Genomic DNA, 20,289 nt, shown 5'->3' with positions numbered 1-20,289 from the left:
GCCTCCCCGCCGCCGGGCTTTCCCCGCCCCCGTCAACGTCTGGGCACGTCCCCTTCGCGGCGCGGGCCACGCACGGCGGTGCACTTAACCTCTCCCCTCCCGGCGCGGAGTTAGAAGCCGGGGCGGCGCGGGCGGCGCGCAGTGCTGGTGGCGGGGAGGCGAGGCGGGACCCCGGGCCTGCAGCCCCGCCGGGCGGAGGATGACTTGCTACCGAGGCTTCCTGCTGGGCAGCTGTCGGCGTGTGGCGGGCGGCCGGGCGGCGGTGCTGAGGGGGCCGGGCGCGGGAGGCCCCGCCGCGCGGCCGCGGCTCTGCGGGGAGGGCGGCGGCCGGCGGCACCTGGGGCAGGGGCAGCCGCGCGAGCTGGCGGGCTGTGGCAGCCGCCCGGACGGCGGCTTCCGCCCGTCGCGGGTGGTGGTGGTGGCCAAAACAACCCGGTACGAGTTCGAGCAGCAGCGGTACCGTTACGCGGAGCTCTCGGAGGAGGACCTGAAGCAGCTGGTGGGTCCCGGCGCCTCCCCCTCCCTGCTGTGTGCGGACTCGGCCCCAGTTCACTCCCAGGCTCGGTCGCGGCTTCGTGGTGTAGCGAGACCGCTTGGGACCACCCTTCCTCCCCAGCGCCCTAGATGCCCTGCCTTCCCGGCTAGGTGTCCTCTACTCCCTGTGGCTTCGCTCGTGGACTCCTCGCCTTCTGTGTTTGTGTGTCGAGAGAGACGGGGGAGAGAGGGACAGACGGTGGGAGAGGGTCACTGTTACCGTAGAGACCCGCAAGACGGGGGAGAGAGACTTGGAGGGGGGAACAGGAGCCCCCAGTGGGAAGGGGTTGGGAATTCATTTGTGCGCTCACCAGCCCCACCCCCTGTTTTCCCTTTCGGGAATAGCAGCAACAGCCCCGAGAAAGGTGGGCGGGTGGCTGAGGTCTGGACGCTCTGGAAACAGGTCCTCAAGCCTCCCCAAGAAAAGGGGCCTCGGGGCATGGCTGCTGGAGGTGGCAGAGAGGGCTTTGGTACCGCAGACACACCCCCTTTTACTCTGCAGGACTGCGAGGCCTGAGATACTCCGGAAAGCCGGTTTGGGTGAGCCTTTTCCGTGATGGAACGTAGTCGTCAGACAAGGTTCTAGCAGTTTGTTTGAAAAGCACGCGTGTTTTGAGTTCAGGGGTTAGCAAGGGAGAAAATTTGACTTTGGATATATGCTGTTAAGTAGAAAGGGCAAGATAGAGGGCAGGTAAACTTGGTAATTATGAGATAAAAAGCCTGCGTCCATAACGTAGCAGTATCTCCACAATGGACTCTCTTTAGTAGAGATATCAATATCTTTGCAAAAGTATATAAATCCATCCAAGGGGGGGGGAATCCCGAATATCCCTCTCATCTCTCTCCTTTTGAGATTTCTGATCCCATGCTCTCTACTCACCAACTTTAGGGAAAGGAGAGTGAAGATGCTACCATGAACAGTATGGGAATCTCTAATTGTTGATACTGTGCACCAAAAAGCTTTGGAATTACATGCCTGTAACCAAATCTTGTAGACTTCTGTACAGGAGTGGGCAGCCTGTTTTAAACTCCTGGTATGGTTTGTAATCTTCAGATTTGTTTGTAATGTTTTGTACAGGTATCAAAATGAAGTTGTAAATCATGTCTGCTTAGGTACTGAATCTATTTTCAGCATTCTTGATTCTTTAATGAGTTAATTGAGGAGGGCCCCTGCTCCCATTAGATGGAAGTGCTAGGTGCAGGTTTGTTTTCTCTCCTTTAGTGTTTGAAGATGTAGCAATATATAGAAAACAGTTGTGTCATTTAACAAGAGGAAATCAATCACTTTGAGTAGGAAGTTGGAGTAGTTTTGTCAGGGAGTGAAGTTGGGGATGAGGCAGGGAAGAATGATGTCAGAAGCAAGCGCATTGTTTATGTGTTGGGAAAGGTGGGTTCCTTGGATTGTGCTCAGTTTTGCAAGATTTTTAGGTTAAAAATTTTAGGTTACGTTAAAAAATATATATAAATGTGTTCTTTATACAATTTTACGAAAACCTCTCAAAACAGTTTAAATTAGTACACTCCGTTGGTCTGTTTGAAGTGTGGGATTGGGAGTAGGGTCTTGGGGTTCTAGGCCCAGTTCTGTATGGTTAACTTCCTAGGGGTCTTTTTAACTTCTCTGGGCCTAATGTGTGACAATGATACCTTTTTGTAGTACGGTCAGGTTTTCAAAGTGCTTTCCCTAGGTCATTGTGTGATAGTAGGATTGGACTAGATAATCTCCAAGGCCTTTTTTAGTTCTGGTGTTTTGAAACTGTGGGTAAGTTTTCAAGGCCTCAAGAAAATGCATGCCCTCTGAATTCGATTAATTCTGGGACTTTTGAACTAGATAGCCACTAATCAAAACTTTTAAAATGTGGGCAAATCAATATGTCTTTAAAAATTGAACTACCTAGTGTATCCACTCTGAGTATCTAAAGAGAAATCTCTAAGGTAAATATTTGTCTTTGGCTAGGCAATGCTGTTTCGGATAAGAAAACTTTGAGTTAAAATTTTTGTGCTGTAGAACACATGGTTTTGTAATTGCAAGGCACATTTCAATTATGTTTTATTGGATTAGCTCCTTACTGATTTGAGTTTGTTTTACCATTTATATTAAAGGCACCGTTCAGAATGGAATAGCATTAGGTTGAGTGCAAGCCAAAGAATACTGAGCTGTGTAAAAGATATTAAGATATACGAATCACCTGAATTGGGTATAAAAGAAAGTGTCCATGTGCTTACTTTAGTCTCTGGCATCATACCTCTTAATGTCTGTAGTGTCATGGTAACCTGAAGTTTTAGATCAGAGGGTTCTCTTTTGTTGTTGAGGTGGTGGTTTTGTTGCAGAATAGGTCTGTGTTAGGTTATTTGTTAAAATGCCAATAAAAGATGAAAGATGGAGTGTCAGTGTAATTTTATACCCTCAGCCCTCATAGTTTTCTCACTTTGTAGAAACTTAAATAGAGGAAATAGTTGTTAAAGCCCGTACAGAGTAGGTTTCTATCTTTCAAAGTTGGTCAAAGTCTGACTTCCAGTTACTCGTTCACATTGGTTGCGCTACTTTATTTTTAAATCTTGCGATGTTTCCTGTGAATTTCTAGGAAGGTGCCTTTGAAGGTATGTTACCTCTACTGGCTCATTACCTTGCAAGGGCTAATTAAGCTATTACTCTGATTTACTTACATCGTAAGAGATGCAGCTATTCGGAGATGTGGAATTTTTATTAATAGGTCCATGGCACTCAACAAATTAGATCTTTAAGTGAATCAAAGCTGATTGGAAAGGGTTTTGACATTGTAAACATGGCTTATTGGCCAAAGAGTTATGTTTTATTTAAACATAGTATATACCAAATAAAATATGAACTGTTTCTATTCTTCTCTCCCTCTATCCCAACCCAGAAGCAACCTTCTTTAATGGTTGCCATTTTTAGTTTTTTTAAATTTAATTATCTTTATAATGGGATAGAATAATTTCATTTGGCAGTCCCTCTATTACTGGATTAAATTATTCCTAGTTATTGCTTTCTTAGCATACTTAGGAGATGCAGCACCTTGGATTTTATTTCCCTTACCATGTATTCTGAAAATGATGGTGTAGCTTAGGTTATAGTTCTTGGGCAGATACTTTTGCCACATGGTGTGCATTGAGTGTAGTGTATGGGAGTATTTAGCAAATTAAAGAATATGATCTGGAGTACTTCCAGGGCTTTCTAACAGAATCTCACTCCTTCAAATCTTTCAGATACAGGCACCAGAGTCCTCTATCTAAAGTGAACATCTGGCCTCTTTATTCCTCTGCTTAGAACTTCTCAAAAGCTCCCTCCCCTTAACCAGTAGAATCAGCTAGGAAATTTGTTAAAATGAGGATGCCTGAACCTCAGCACCCCAAGATTCTGATTCAGTTCCTGGAAACTCCAGACTCTGCCGTCCTGAACCACACCCTTAAGTTTGCTAGCTCTGTCCAGGGATCTGCATTTTTAACAAGCTCTCCAGGTTTGCAAGTGGTCCCCAGATGACACTTTGAGAAACACTGCTGTATGGGAACCTTTATGATCCTTACTTAGTACCCAAATAAGGCCCTTCATGAACTGGCTCCTGTCTACCTCTTGAGCTTCATTTCTGATCAATTTTTGTCCTGAGCTTCATTTTCCATTAATTTCAAACTACTTTTATTTTCATTACTGACCAGTAGTGCATTAAAATGGTTCAGTATGTAAAAGATACAGAAGGGTGTGCATTAAAAAGCCTTTCTCTTATTCTTGTCACTGGGCACACAGTTTTTGTCCCTGGAAGTAGCCAGTGTTAGCAGTTTCTTGTTTTTCCTTCCAGAAATAAACTATGCATACAAATCAGCACAGTGAAATATTTTTCTTTGTCTCCTTTTTTACTTAGTGATTATATACTCTTTAAGCTATTCTGCACCTTGTTCTTTCTTTAAAATAGTATGTATAGTATTCCGTTGTGTGCATGTCTTAATTTATTAAAACACATTCTATAATGAATAACATTTGTGTTAATTTATTTGCATGTGAATCAAGCTTGAAGATAAATATCTAAAGGTAGAATTGTTGGGTCAAAAGGCATGTGCATTTGAATTTTTAATAGGTATCACCAAATTGCTTTCCTTGGAAGTTGTACCAATGTATACCTTCACCAGCAATGGGTGAAAGGTGCTTTCCCCCCTCCATAAGCCATTTATCACATTCTGGGTGTCTTACCACGCTGGTCTGTGAAAAAATGGTATTTCAGGACGGTTTGATTTGCATCTGTTAATGTCTTTACTTTTGCAGCCTCTTTTGCTTTGAAGGTTCTTCCTTCCTCTAGCCAATTCCTAGCCTTCCTTTGAGGTCAAGCTCCAGACATTACTTCCACAGGAAGCCTTCCTTGGGAACCTTGCTGTGCTCCTTTCTGCTACCAAGGTTGTGTTAGATGTTCTTTACTGTATCTTCCTAATACATATTTGAGCTTTCCACCTTTGAGTATAATCTGATTATTTTCTTCTCTAGACTTGAGGGCAATGACCTTATCTTATTCATTATCCTCTCTATCTTCCCATCCCCACCAAAAAGGGTTCTGACTTTTTAAAAATGAGTTTTGGTTCTCTTCTCCTGGAGGCTCCAGATCCTTATTTCCAACTATCATTCTTCCAGAAGATTTTAGCTGCTGAATGCTTAAGGTTGAGGTTACCAACATGAGTGGGTACATGAACAAGAGTTTCATGGTTAAGTACGTTTGAGAAACATAAACCTAAACAAGACAGAATTTTTATTTGACCATAGGATTTGGTGGGGGGGGGGTGCAGATTAGAAAAACATGTCGAATTTTGTGGAATACAGCTTGGAAAATAGAGGCTTATGATATACTCCCTCCCATAAATATTTGCAGCTAAATAGGAGACTCCTGAAGATGTAAAAGGATTGAATATTACAGTAGCTGAAATTCTGCCATTAATGTAATCATTGACCAATGTGCTTTAGAGCCCTGATTTTCCCCCTTCACTGTATCAGGATTACCTGGGGGAGATTTTAGAAACAAGGTGTATGTGGCCAGCCATGAGCTTGTAAATAACATACTTTCTTACTATGATCCCTTTTCCTATATTTTCAATTATATGAATTACATTTTGAGTAAAGTATCGATGCACATTAATATCTTCTCAGCTAGTAAGGTATAAGTTAACTTTATTTTTCACTATCAGTAATCTTTGTTAATGTGTAACAGAAATGTGTATTTCAGAATATCAGCAAATGTGTGGGTTATTTCTTGCCTTGGCAAAGTTCATTCTATATGATGTGGATTGTGCACGAAATTCGACCAACCTCTGTAAGACCTTTTCATTCAAGGAGAGGTTAGCTGATTGGTTCTCTTCTTCCTAACTGAAAGTTGGTAGAATTGGGACTTGGGAACAGAATAGTTCTTGATTGGCCTATATAACTTAATCATTAAATTGAGCTTAGGGCACTAATGAGTATTTTCAAGCAGAAGTGAAATGTATAGCTAACATAGGAATGTTAGGAGTCTGTAGTGGGCAAGTCCTGGATTAAGAGCAGGAGATAGGAGTTTTGATCCTGGTACCAGTTTATTAGCTTTATAAACTTGAGCAAGTAACCTAACCTCTCTCTATTTATCAGGCTCTTTGACTTTGAAATAGGTATAATAATGTCTGCTTTTCCTTGCTTATATAATTTTTAGGAAGATCAAGTTAACCTATAATTTACATAATTTAGAGCAGCACAATTCTAATTTTTCAGGCACAGTAATGATCATTATGTAAATGCCACTATTATTTACTGAATTATGTACCTAAAATGGTACTGCTTTGGTCACTTCAAAGTGTTTCCTTTATAAAATAGACCACTAAAAAGGTATGAAGATTTGTTGAATTTAACCCCTGCTTATGTGGTTTTTGTTGTTGTTTTTAAGCCAATTTCTTGGAGGAAGTGACAGTCTTGATTTTTTTTTTACTTTCTTTTAAAGTTAATTCACTTTAAGTGCTGTCTAGTATTACATTGTTTGGATAATTAGGTTGTTTCCTAATTATTATTATTCCTAATTCCTTCCTGCAATTAGAAGTACAAATATGTCCATAAGCATTGAACAGCTCCACGATTCCCCATGTTCTCAGTGGCACTTGGTAGACTTTTACATTTTTGCCAATGTGATAAGTGTGAAATGATATCTTTTAAGTTCAGGATATCTTAATTAAATATTAAAGAATAAGGAAGAATTTATATGTGAATGGGAGAGAATAGTACTAGCAAGACAGGGGGAAGTTAATCTTTTTGCCAACAAAAAGAACTTAGATGTTTTTGACTCTAATCCACAGTCAGAAAAATTTTACATCATGACTAAGTGCATATACTCATTTGAAATAAAAGATAACATGAAACAGTTGAACCAGTTAACATGTAGTAGAGTTTATTTTTTTCTTAGTAATGTGGGTTGTCATCAATAAATTGATGTGACAACCATTTTAAGGGCAGTTTGGAAATCTTTGTTCATGAATAAGTTTATAGAAACTAAATAGGTAAGCTGGACCTTATAAGTATTAAATGTCATGTGCAGGAGTTGGCTTTATGTCCTAGTAATTTTCAGTCTATTTTAGCAGGAGAATACAACTATCACTCCTACTCTCTTTCCCCATAAGAGTGGAGTGGAGGGTCAATTTTTCTGAGACTTTAGCATTCTGGGACTAGTATGAAAGCAGCCTTCTGGTGGTGGTGGTTAGGTTGGCGGAACGGGAAATAAAGACTGAAGACTCAGTTAGCAGTTCTGGAGGCAGGCTATTGCATGAGACTGGAGAAGAGTTGATGTCCAGAAGTCAAGCGGTGGCAGCATGAATGTGAAGAACAGATTAGAGAAGCAGTTTACAGGTGTATTTATTGTACTTTACCACATGGAGATTGAGTGTGAAGGAAGAATTAAACGGGATACTTGGGTTTATTCTGTTGATTATGTGAGTATTGTTAACTGATATTTGGGGGAAGAGCAAATCTGAAGGAGGAATATGTCATTGGATTTGGATGGTTTTGGTGAGAGGTGCTTGATCTACTAGTGGGGGGATTTAATGTAGACCTTTGAAAATTTGAGCCTGTAGCTCAAGAGAATGGCATGAGCTGACAGTATATATTTCATAGTTACTGGTGCATACTTGGGAGATCAAGTCCCTGGAGTGAGGAAATAACTCAGGGAAAATGAAGTGGGAACAGAGAAGAAAGTTAAAGATGGAACCTTGAACAATCCCAACATATGAAGGAGTAGGTGAACAGAATAAAAAGAGGAATGCAGAAGTAGAAAGAGAATGATGGGGAAACCAAAGGTAAGCACCTGAGAGAAAGGAGAGTGAAACTGAAGTGATCCAAGATAGATGCCAAATATAGCTTAAGAAATACTTCAGCTTCACTGTAGCAGGCCTGATCATGCTAGGTGGAAGTTTACTTTCTAGCTGTTGACTAGGTGTTACTATTCATTTTAAGGCAATTCTGAATTAACACTCATTGTACCATTTAGGTAAGTGGGTATGCTTTTAAGAGTGCTTAAATTATGCCTTGTGAGTTTATGGACCAAACTGTCATTGTCCCAGAAAGTTTGTGCATTTCTTATGTGTTAAATTTAAAAACTGATTTCCTTCCCTTATTGAGCTTTCATGTGAATTAGTACATTGAGTACAAAGTAGTGACATTCAACTGACTAGTAAAATAAATCTTAAAAATTTGTATTTGTAATGAATTCAGTTTTGGTCAAGTAAAAATATCTATGATATTTTAATAAAAAGTGGTTGGATCATTTAGGAAATAGCCTAACTACCACAGCTAACTTTAAGGTTGGCAAATTTTTGTTGGTTCAGTTTCCTCCTTTATTCCTTTCATGCTTTGTTGTTTCTTAACTTTGGAGCCACCTAAGGAGAAGTGATGTTGGTTTTTATAGATTTTGTAGGAGAAACTCTTACTGCTGGAATGAAACTCTTTTTTGCTCTTTCACTGAAGTATGTTGGACTGACATAGAATATGATATGGAAATATGTCGGACTGAAATAGATCTTTTAGATTCACATTGCTTTTTCCAGATATTCTGGTGAATAATCTTATAACTTTGTTTTTAATGCACATCAACAGTCTTTTTTTGGGGGGAGAGGAATATTAAAACTGGTGCTAATACTGGTGGTGTAGCATTACAGAATTGAGAATGTGTTCTAAATTTCAGTAATTTCTCTAATCTCTTCATTGTAGGACATAAAGAATGTGTTTTTGATTAAAGTATGGCTTTAAATCCTTGAGGTCTTGTTATTTTTGGAGGATAGCTAGCAATTCTTACCAGCCTTTGAATGAGAAGAAAACTTGAAAAACTGTCCATGCCAGTTGAATGGTAATTTCAGGCTTTCTAATTGATGCTTTTACTAAGGCATTTCATAAAATGCCTTATCTTGTATTTGCCTAGTTTAGCCAGTCCATGTTAATGAAGCTTATTAGGCCAACCATCTATATCTTTAAAGAAAATAATTAATATAAGAACTTGTATTCTCTAAATAAATGTACTGAACATGAGTTGCTAGAGAATTCACAAAAAACAACCTGGGTGGGAAGAGAATGAAATGATATTTCTGCCCCAATATTAACTATTCTGATGCTAAATGAATTTTGTATTCAGGTTTGGAGATTTAGGAATTTTAGTGTTGGTAACAAGGCTTATTAAAATCATGGAAAACTTGAAGGTTTTTGTTAGTGCTTCAAAATTATTTTCTCCACAAATTTAAGCCCCCTTCACCATCTCAAAACACAGTTTCTTAACACTCAACTGCTGAGTAATCTTAATTTGCTGAAGTTTGCTGAGAGCCAGGAAGTGAGCACAAAAGCTTCTGAACCACCAAACTAGAATTTACAGTTATCATACATAAGGATTTCTGTCCTGTATTCTTGGGTACATGTTCTATATAGTCCAAACCAAAAATTAGAGGATAAAAATCTGGACAGGAAATTGAGGACCAGCTACTCTTAAGTTCTATTTATAGCAGGTTAGAAGCAGTACATTTGTTGAAACTATTTTAATAGACTTCTTATACATTTGAGTTAGTTCTCATTGTCCTTGCCAGTTTTCAGTGCCCCATTAAATACACTTGATTGTGCTAAATTAATGTTTAAACTAATCAGTAGTGGGCACTCAAATATTTGAATGAATGAATTTTTTTAGATTTCAATTTCTAGCTATGTATTCACTCTTGAAATGGGCTCATGAGAGGTAATTACTGTAACAAAATAATATACCATAGTAACTAATCTGTTAGAAAAGTCAGGAGTTTGATACTGAGTATTTTATGAGACTGACTCGCTGCCCACTGCGCTAAGAGGGCCGTTGATACTGAGTATTTTAGTTTGAGATTCCAGTTAGATATCCAGAGAAAGATGTCAGATACACAGTTGCATACATTTATTTGGAGCCCTGAAGAGAAGCCAGGTTTAGCAGTTGGGAGTCATTTGCATACAGATCTCTCACGGAAAGAGCCTCGAAGCTAGAGATCACCAGGGAGAGAGTAGAGATGAAGAGCATTGTGATCCATATTTACTGAGGGATGGTTAGTATGGTTTTAGTTAATTTGTAATTGGGTAATTGTAGTATAATAATCTGAATGTTAATGCTATGTTCATTTATATTCAGAAATTCTACTCTTAAAATTGTTTTTCAAACCTATTATATGTTTTTTTTAATTAAATGAAGGATTATCAGGGCGCCTGGGTGGCTCAGTGGGTTAAGCCGCTGCCTTCGGCTCAGGTCATGATCCCAGGTCCTGGGTTCGAGCCCCGCGTCGGGCTTTCTGCTCAGCAGGGAGCCTGCTTCCTCCTCTCTCTCTGCCTGCCTCTCTGCTTACTTGTGATTTCTCTCTGTCAAATAAATAAATAAAATCTTAAAAAAAAATAAATAAATGAAGGATTATCTAATTATGACCTTGGTCACTGCTTCCCTTTAAAAAATACTTTTGATGTTAGTATGATTTGTCTAAATGTGAAGATTATGTCTAGGTTCCAAAGTGTTGTACAGATTATCAGATCTAGTGGATCTTTTTGAGTTAACAGATGTTAACTGTGTATTATCAAATAGCCAAATGTGTCCTCCCCTCCCTCTTTTGAGGAACATACATTTCCCTTTTGATTGTAGAGTAAGGACAAAACTATTTTAAAACTCTTAACTCCATATTCATAAACAAAAGTCTAGAAAGATATCAAAATATTAACATAAACTGTCCTGGGACAATAAGATTATATATATTTTGAAATTTTCTTTATATATATATACATATATATATATGTATCTTTGATATTTTGTTATTTTTAATAATTTTTAAAAGGTAAAATACATATTAAGGATGCTACCTAAAATTTGGTTTTACTTTTAATTGAGTAATCTAAAAGGAATATATTTAAGGTTGTATTTGGACATGTACTTGAAAAACTGATACTGTACCATCAAGAGGCAGAGTATTAAGGGAAATTGGAGAAGGAAAGAAAACATGCTTTTTAATTCTCTCTACCGCACAAATTTCATAGTTGATTAAATGGATATGCACTAAGGATATGTCTGAACTTCTCTCAACATTTTACTTTATGGATTATTTTGTAGACATACTTTAAAAGAGTGACATTGCAAAAATACACACCAAGGGACTAGGAGAGATAATTCTTGAAGGATATATATCTTTATATCTAAAAGTTATCCAATTTCAGGGAGCTAATCTGGCCTTTGTTTGGATTGCGTGGGGTAAATTCCAAATAGAGTTCATAAATGTGAATGGAAGAGAGCTGCAAATCCAAGTGGAACAAAGGTCATCTAACTGCCTTCTAAAATACTAGTTTATCTTTGGTCTTCAAGTAGCCGCATGTGATGTGTTACAAATTCATGAAAAAAACACTCAAGTTGGGGGCGCCTGGGTGGCTCAGTGGGTTAAAGCCTCTGCCTTTGGCTCAGGTCATGATCCCAGGGTCCTGCTTCCTCCTCTCTCTCTCTGCCTGCCTCTGCTTACTTGTGATCTCTGTCTGTCAAATAAATAAAATATTTAAAAAAAAAAAAAAAGTCCTGATTTAGTGCTCCGTTGCTCCACCGCTTGCCGGGAGCTGGCCCCTTACCCCCCCCCCCCCCAAAAAAAAGAAAAAAAAGAAAAACACTCAAGTTGAAAAATAAGCAAATTTTGAGATCTTATTAACCACATAATTCAGGAAACTTAATGCTGTATTTAATATTGAAAGCAAATTATGATTTTCTAAAATCAGACTTTCTAGTTCAGTTTAAACTTGTAGTCAATAAAAATGTGCCTTAAAAAAACCCATTATACTTTTTATAGGGCTTTTTAAAGAGATATGTTATAATGTATAATATATGTCATGTAATGTGACAGAATTTGTTTTATCTTGATATAGCTTGCATTGAAAGGCTCTAGCTACAGTGGACTGCTTGAACGACATCATATTCACACCAAAAATGTAGAACATATTCTAGATAGTTTACGGTAAGTTAATGGGATTGGATCTTTGATGGGCATATGTATTCAGGACTTCTAGTTTTTATTTTTATTAGCAGATGATCTTGAGATTTTTAGTAAAGATTGCCATTATAAGATCATTTTCAGAAAATTATATCGTGGTTAATGGAGTTGAAATTAGTGTTTTTATGGAAATTTTTATTGTACTCTGAAAATTTCACAGATTTTCAGTTAATATTTGGTCTGAGAAGTGCCTTTTCTACAGAGATAATTCTGTATCCATTAGGCTTTAACTGTATTTGTAATGTCTTATTAAACTGAATACTGGATTATATGGGTGTTCGTTAAAATATTCTTTGTCTAAAAATTATAGGAACTGTAGTTAATACAGTTAATGCAGTCAGTGAATAAGTTTATATGTATATAAGAGAATCAGTGTGAGAACATGCAAAGTAGTATTTTGGTCACTGTTTCAGTGTCTGACACTGAATGAATATTTGTTTTGAAATAATGACTTTTTATAATTAAAAGGTCTCGAGATATTATACTTCTCGACCATTTGTATTAGTGAGTTTTAGCATCAGAGGAAAAGAGAAAAATTCTAATTTATTGATACTGTTGTTTGTCAGGGGCAAAAACAAGGTGTTTTTGAAGCACATAGAGATTTGGGATAGTCATTAACTTTTGGTTTATTCATATGCTTCTTGACCGTAGTAAATTGGCTGTTGTAACTAAATAAATGAAAATGAAGTTAACCTTGCAAAACTAAACATAAATTTGTTTACAAAACAAGTTTGTTTTTTTTTACATTATTGTAATAACCTGTCTCTCAAAACATCCTTCATGTTCTTAGTGGACATTTTATATAACCTTTACTTTTTTATCTTAGGAATGAGGGAATCGAGGTTCGTCTAGTAAAGAGGAGAGAATATGATGAAGAGATTGTTCGATGGGCAGATGCTGTCATAGCTGCAGGAGGTAAGAGTTTTACAGAGGTAAAGATGTAATATGGAAATGTTCTTTACTATGCATTTCCAGATACCCTGTGGTCTAGCTGTAATGAAGCCTTTTGAATCCTACCACAAGATGCATTTTGGGATTTTTAGAATAAGATTTAAAATATCTGCTATATATAACATTTCACTTTTGTAGTGAATGATGTTATTGTGAGGGTCTGTGTCTGTTTCTCTGTGTATATTTAAAGTGTGCATTTGGCTTCAAATAGGATTCAAAAGATGAGTTGTAACTGTATTTTGGTTTAGTTATGTCAGCCTTAAAAGTTGAAATTGTTTAAGAGTTCAATGAGATAAATTCCATCCCACTCTGACTCCAATATACTTACAGCTATCTTTTCTGAACTTTATTATTAAGTGGGCATTGTTGCCAGAGCTTTAAATTGATAGCATTTGTTAGAAAAATCTACACTGGACACTTTGTTGGATGTATTCTCTTTAAAATAATGTTTGAATTTGGACTGATGTTATGGCAGAAGGAGAGATTTGGTTAGTAGAATGATAAGGATCAGAGCAGTGGTTCCCAGCTGGGAGCTACTATGGGGCATCCAGAAGGTAGAGACCATGGATATGGCTAAACATCCTATAATGCACAGGACAACCCCCCCCCCCCCATTATCTGGCCTAAAATGTCAGTCTTGCCACTGTTGAGAAATTCTGGATTAGGGATAGTGGGTAGAAAGGAAGTAGAATGGACTGTGGTGGTCAGCAGGGTGGAGTAGGAGTGTGATTGTTAAAGCAAAAGGACTTGTGTTCAAAATGATGTTAAAAACCAGATTTGTTACAAAACTGGTTATGTTATATGTCCTTTAGGTGATGGCACGATGCTTCTGGCAGCAAGTAAAGTCTTAGATAGACTTAAACCAGTTATTGGAGTAAACACTGATCCAGAACGGTAAGGAAAAACATGGTATTTTAGTTTGCTGTATATGTTATACATACAGTTCTTTGCTTTGCATACTATCTATTTCTGATAAATCTTAACTCTGAGGAGCTCTTTATTTTCTCCACCATGGTCACATTGCTGTGCTCTGTTGCTATAGGGAGCTTACTGTGGTGTGTGATGATTAAGTGGAAGGATCACTGCTCCTGGTTATGAATGTTAGAACTGTGTACCAGAAACATTTTAGAGATGAAATTCAGGCATGTACAGTTAGTTTCTATGTTAGTAGAATTTTCTTCTATGTGGTGGTTTTCAAGGACCTACCTCTCGTGTATAGCTCAGGCTGAGAAATATAAATGCATTTAGCTACCATTGGTGGTAGAAAATTATGACATGGGATGAGGAGTCTTCACAGTGGACTTCCCAGGTAGTCTGGGAGTAGTACCTTTTGGCAGAATAGAGCTGAGCCCTTGACCTAGTTGGATATTGGTGACCTTTGGTATTGCTAAAAAGGGATGAGTTAATGTCCCATCTTCTGTCCTTCCTTATGTCTCTCAACTACATTCCTGGTTATGCCTCTGCTGATTTTCTGGGTGACTTCATTGCCTTAATGAAGAGACCAAATCCTGTCACCACTTTTTTTTTTTTTCTTTCCTCAGCTTCACTGACATTTAGCATCATGCTTTTCCAGCCACCCACAGCCATGACTATACCTGGACTTTATGATCATTTAGAGTTACCCCATGGCTTAAATCTTAATTCCACTCTGACCACAGCCTCCTGTCTTTAATAGTAGTCTTATTCCCTCAATCCTACTAAATCTGCCCTGTGGTTTTTAGTGTGTTAAGCCCCTCTATTTTCTTAGTTTTCCCTCACTTCATTCACATTCTTGACAAAATTCTCCTTTCCTTCCTTCCTTTGTCTCTGTCTCCCTCCTTTCCTTTTCCTTTTCCATTTCCTTTTCCTTTTGGGTGGAGGGAGTGCACATGTAAGGTGGGGAAGGGGGTAGAGAGGGGGAGAGAGAATCATAAGCAGGCTCAATGCCTAGTGTGGAGCCCATGAGGGGTTTGATCTCACAGCCCTGAGACAAAATCAAGAATTGGAAGCTTAACCAGCTGAGCCACTCAGGTGCCCCTCTTGACAAATCTCTTAAACATTTTGTACCACTGTCTTTCTGTTCAATCCTGCATCAGTCTATGATCCTTTTTATTCCTTCATCAGCACTGCTGAGGCCATCTGGGCCCGGGAGAATAGAAACTTAAGCTTGGTGGCTTATTTGGGCCCAAATTTACTTCCAGTTTTTCATTTCTAGCACTTAGAACTAGACCCTCAGAGTTGTTCAAAAAAGCTTTCTGTGTGGCTCAGGTCTTCCTCTCTTCTTCCCCATGCTCTGCGGTAGCTACTTCAAGGTTATTTAACTATATGCTTCTTACCTTCCTTACCCTTTATCCTTCAGCATTAGTATTCTCTTACCTCATAAAGGAAATGGAAATCATTGGACTTTTCAACTTTTCCCTGACTTCGAAACAAAAATCTTTTTCTGTTATTTGTTCCCTTTCTTCCCCTCTCTCCAGCATGCTTCTTCTGAGTCTAAAAACTTATTCAAAACTAACCTCTTTTAAGAAAATGTAATAAATCCTATACCCTGTGTCTCTCTCTCTTGGTTATTATTCTTTTTCTTCCTCTTTACCTCCAAGCTTGGTATCTCCACTTCCTTACTTAAGTTACTGTTTTGCCATCTTTGCCATCTTTTCTGGATTGCCTCCAACCAGTTAATTGACATTCTTTTTGCCTTAGCAGTGATGTCCTGGTTACTGAAGTTACTGAACATTTCAGTCCTTGTCTTACTTGATTTCTGGGAAATTTTTGCTCCTTTGTTGCATCTGTAATTCTTTGGCATTTATGACACCCCCTACCCCCAATCCTGGTGGCTACTACTTTGTCTCTTTTGGAGGATGTTATATTTAAGTCACTGCTTAAATAATGGTGTCTTCACATATTATCTTCTGGGCCATCTTTTTCCTTAACTTTTTATACCATCTCCAGTGTAACTCATTAATATCTGTAGTTGAACTTAAATCCTGGTGACTCCAAAATATTTATGCCAGCATTGATCTTGCTTCCACTCTTATCCTTCTTTATATTCTCTCCCCACTGCAGCCAGAGTGATCATTTTATGAAAGTTTGATAATATTAAGTGACTTCTGTGCTCAGAATCTTACGGTGGTTCCCCATCTAAACCAGGATAAAAACCTAATTTAAGATTTTTATCTAATCTATCTTATTTAAAATCTAATTTACTCTGACTCGGGGGTGGGGGGGACCAACTCACCCTGATTTGTCAAGAACTTTCCTAGTTTTAGCACTGAAAGTTCCATGTCCTGGAAAAATTGTCAGTCCCAGGCAAACTGGGATAGTTCGTCACCTTAGCTATGACATACAAGACACTACATTTTCTGGTTCCTGATTATTCTCTGTCCTTTCTCCTGTTATTTTTTTCTTCATGCTATTCTAGCCATACTGTCCTCTACTTGAAAGTATCCAATAGCATTAAAAATAATAACAAGTCTGGCTGGCTCAGTCTTAGAGCATGGGACCCTGAATCTCTGAGTCATGAGTTTAAGTCTTATGTTGGGCATGAAGCCTACTTTAAAAAAAAAAAAATATATAGTGGCACCTGGGTGGCTCAGTGGGTTAAAGCCTCTGCCTTCAGCTCAGGTCATGATCCCAGGGTTCTGGGATTGAGCCCCGCATCGGGCTCTCTGCTTAGCAGGAAGCCTGCTTTGTCCTCCTCTCTCTCTCTCTGCCTGCCTCTCTGCCTACTTGTGATCTCTGTCTGTCAAATAAATAAATAAAATCTTAAAAAAAAAAATAGGCAACATGTCTACAAGTGAACCTGTTTCCCTAGCCTTCCCCTACCATACTTGATGACTGGAATCATAAACCTGTGCTGAAGCTGGGACCACCCTGTCTTACGGTGGTCTGTGGCTCTAGTGTTGAGTTCTTGGGATCTTGGCTTTGAGTCCATCTCTTGCCATCCTCACTGCTAACTGAGCATAGGCCTTTATAACTGGTTGTTGAAATTACTGCAGCAGCTTCCAGTCTTGCTTGTTCCAACCCATCGATTATACTCCTCATGTTCTTTCTGAAGTACAAATCTGATTGTATCTACTTCTTTTTTTTTTTTTTAAAGAGGATTTTTTTTTTTTTTTTTTAAGATTTTATCTATTTATTTGACAGATCACAAGCAGGGAGAGAGGCAGGCAGAGAGAGAGGAGGAAGCAGGCTCCCTGCTGAGCAGAGAGCCCGATGTGGGGCTCGATCCCAGGACTCTGAGATCATGACCTGAGCCGAAGGCAGTGGCTTAACCCACTGAGCCACCCAGGCGCCCCTGATTGTATCTACTTCTTTTTTTTTTTTTTTTTTTTTTTTTTAGATTTTATTTATTTATTAGAGATCACATGTAGGCAGAGAGGCAGGCAGAGAGAGAGGAGGAAGCAGGCTCCCTGCTGAGCAGAGAGCCTGATGCGGGGCTCAATCCCAGGACCCTGGGATCATGACCTGAGCCGAAGGCAGAGGCCTTAACCCACTGAGCCACCCAGGCGCCCCTGTATCTACTTCTAAATTAAAATCTTCTAGGGTTTTCCCATGATCTTCAGAATACATTGAAAATGCCTTAGTACATTAGTAGAGTACCCACGAGTAAAAGAGGCTCAGTGAAACTTTTTTAGTTACTAAAAAAGTAAAAAGTTTTACTAAAAAAGTTTCACTGAGCCTCTTTTACTCGCGGGTACTCTACTTTCGGAAAAAATTACTGAAGTTCTAGGAACTCCCTACGATTCTTCTTATGGCTGATTTTATTTTTTGTTTTTTGTTTTTTTAATTGCATTTTTTGCCCAGTTTTGTGGAATTATAACTGACAGACTGCATATATTTAAGGTGTGCTGCAGAATAACTTATATATAACGTGAAATGATTACCACAGTAAATTTAGTTAACGTTTATCATCTCCTATAGATGTGAAAGAAAAGTGCCTTTTTTTTTTTTTTTTTCTTATGAGAACTCTTAGGATCTAGTCTTTATAACTCAAATACACAGCAGTTGGGAACTATAATTCTTGTGTTGTTACATCCCCAGTATTTGTTTATCTTATAATTAGAAGTCTTTACCTTGGACCACCTTCACCCAGTTCCTCCATCACCCACTTAAGTGCACATATCAAGTGTGAGCATCTGCTAACACCATGGGTGAGGCTTTTCCTCTGGTGAGGAGGTTCGTTGATACTTAAAACAGGAGGATGTGAAAGAATATGTGAAAGAGTTCTCCAGAAGGTGTATATTGTTTTCATGCCCTTACACATGCTGCTTTTTTCTTTTTGCCTAGGGTGCCCTTATACCACTTCCTCGGTTGTTCAGTTGTGTAATTGTTCATTGGAGACTGGTGCCTCTCCTGGACTCTAATTCTCTGCAGAGAGCATATTATTTTCTGCTTGGTTGTTGTCTCTTCCGTTAGACTATACATGTCTGAGTATAGGATTGTATTTTAATTCCTCTGTCACTGTTACAGTGTTATATATAGTTCATAAACAATAAACCTTTGAAATGTGATTAAATGATCTTAGGGAGTAGGGCTAGGACCTCAACCTAGCTGACTAAATGTTTCCTGAGTGTAAGTAATTGAGATCATTGATTCAGTAATTATTTTTTGATTGCCTTCAGTGTTGATTCATTTCTATTTTGGAACTTCTCAATGGCATATTTTTATATCATTAAGAAATTCTTTAGTGATCACATTTTATACAATTTGTTGAAATCTATTTTCCTTCAAAAAGCTGGCTTAATACTCATATAAGTGTGTGGGAATTTTGAAACTGGCAAGCAGGCAGTACTGCTTCTCTACTTTCTACCTAGAATAATAGGCTTTAGAAGTTCTTTGGTTTCTCTTCTTTTCTCAGGCCAACAATGTACTAAGCCTCCTAGCTTGTTTGGTAATTCAGGTTGCCTGACTTCTTTTTCTTAAGTACTCTGGTGACTCTAAAGCCTTAAATAAACTCAGAAGTTAATGTTCAACTTAAATTTCCTCTCCTCTGTATTAGTTATCAAATGCTGCATGACAAATCAGACCAGAACTTGGAGGCTTAAACAGTAGTAATCATTTATTTTTGCTCATGGTTTCTGTGTATCTGGAATTCAAGAGCTTGTCTGGGTGGTTTGGCTTGAGCTTTCTTACGAGGTTATGGTCAGCAGGGGCTGCAGGCACCTGAAGGCTTGACTTGGGCTGGAGGATCCCTTTCTAAGATGGTTCACTTACATGGACTCATCTAAATTAAATATATAACTTTGGTTTGTCTTGTTTGTATTCTGCATTCAGTTTATTGAGCCCAATAAATAATTATGACACTTGAATGCTTAATAATTAAAATGGGATAGAAGGCATGTGGAACTAGCCTGCAAGGTAGTTGCCTAGCATTCACACCTTTATGTGGTTCTCTCCCTGCTTCTGTATTCAATCAGGGCTGGCCTGTGTGACCAGTGGAATATGGTATGAAAGTGTGTGGATTCCAAGGCCAGGTCATAAGTGGTATTACAGCTTCTGTATTGCTCATTCTGGGGTAAGTCAGCCAGCATGATGTGAGGATACTCCGGCAGCCCTGTGGAGAGGCTCTCATTCGGAAGAATTGAGGCCTCTTGCCAGTAGCTCACACCAATTTGCCAGCCACGTGAGTGAGCCACATTAAAAGTGAACCCTCCAGGCCAACTCAGGCCTTCAGGTGCTGACGGCCCTGGCTGACATCTGACTACAATCTTATGAGACATTGTTCTCTGTCCCAGGTGTTGTAGACTGGTTGACTCTAGCAGGTACTGTTCTAGCAAATGGCTGTTGATACCCTCTGTACACTTAGCACTGTGTAAAAGTGTTGCAGTGACTATGAAAATTAAAAAAACTTAGGGCCTAGTCTAAATTTCAGTGTTGATCCTCACAGATTAAAAAAAAATTGATTTGTCACAACTTTGTAAAAGCCTTTTTTTCTGCTCTTTATGCTTATAAGGTACAGCGATTAAGAGTTTGTTTTGCCAAGTCTCCTCAACCTTTCCTTCAAGATCAATGCATCATGTAAATAAATAATGATGATTGAACTTTCTGGATGCTGTTCCTCATGTTAGGTGCCACGTTCGCTCATCTTCCTGTATTAACTAAAGGCAATGTTAACACTGTCATTTGTACTTTAAAAAAAAATATATTTGTCTTCTATGTCAAGCGCTTCACTCCCTGAAGGAAGTTTACCCTCATATATTTGAGTAAATGAAGGATTGGAATCGATTAGCTTTATGATTTCTCTTCATGACTCAGTATCTTAAATGATATTGAAAAGGGATTTATGGTTCACTTTCACATATAGTGTGATTC

General features: G+C 38.7%; 1 protein-coding gene across 5 annotated transcripts in view; it reads left to right on the top strand.

Moving 5' to 3' along the window:
- NADK2 (NAD kinase 2, mitochondrial) overlaps positions 1 to 20,289 on the top strand; it is a 45,333-nt gene continuing 25,044 nt past the window's right edge. Inside the window, exons 1-4 of one of the 5 annotated variants that reach the window (XM_047730580.1) lie at positions 1 to 499; positions 11,924 to 12,012; positions 12,875 to 12,963; positions 13,812 to 13,893. In XM_047730580.1, the coding sequence (XP_047586536.1) occupies positions 200 to 499; positions 11,924 to 12,012; positions 12,875 to 12,963; positions 13,812 to 13,893 (560 nt within the window). In that variant the 5' untranslated portion in view covers positions 1 to 199. Of the gene's footprint in view, positions 500 to 1,547; positions 1,569 to 5,879; positions 5,900 to 7,279; positions 7,474 to 11,923; positions 12,013 to 12,874; positions 12,964 to 13,811; positions 13,894 to 20,289 lie in introns of those variants that run through there. The other 4 variants (XM_047730581.1, XM_047730584.1, XM_047730583.1 and 1 more) reach the window with 4 other exon arrangements.

This window comes from Lutra lutra, chromosome 5 (genome assembly GCF_902655055.1).
Source record: "Lutra lutra chromosome 5, mLutLut1.2, whole genome shotgun sequence".
Taxonomy (NCBI): domain Eukaryota; kingdom Metazoa; phylum Chordata; class Mammalia; order Carnivora; family Mustelidae; genus Lutra; species Lutra lutra.
The sequence above is the reverse complement of the archived record's forward strand: the minus strand, read 5'-3'. Positions and strand labels throughout refer to the sequence as shown.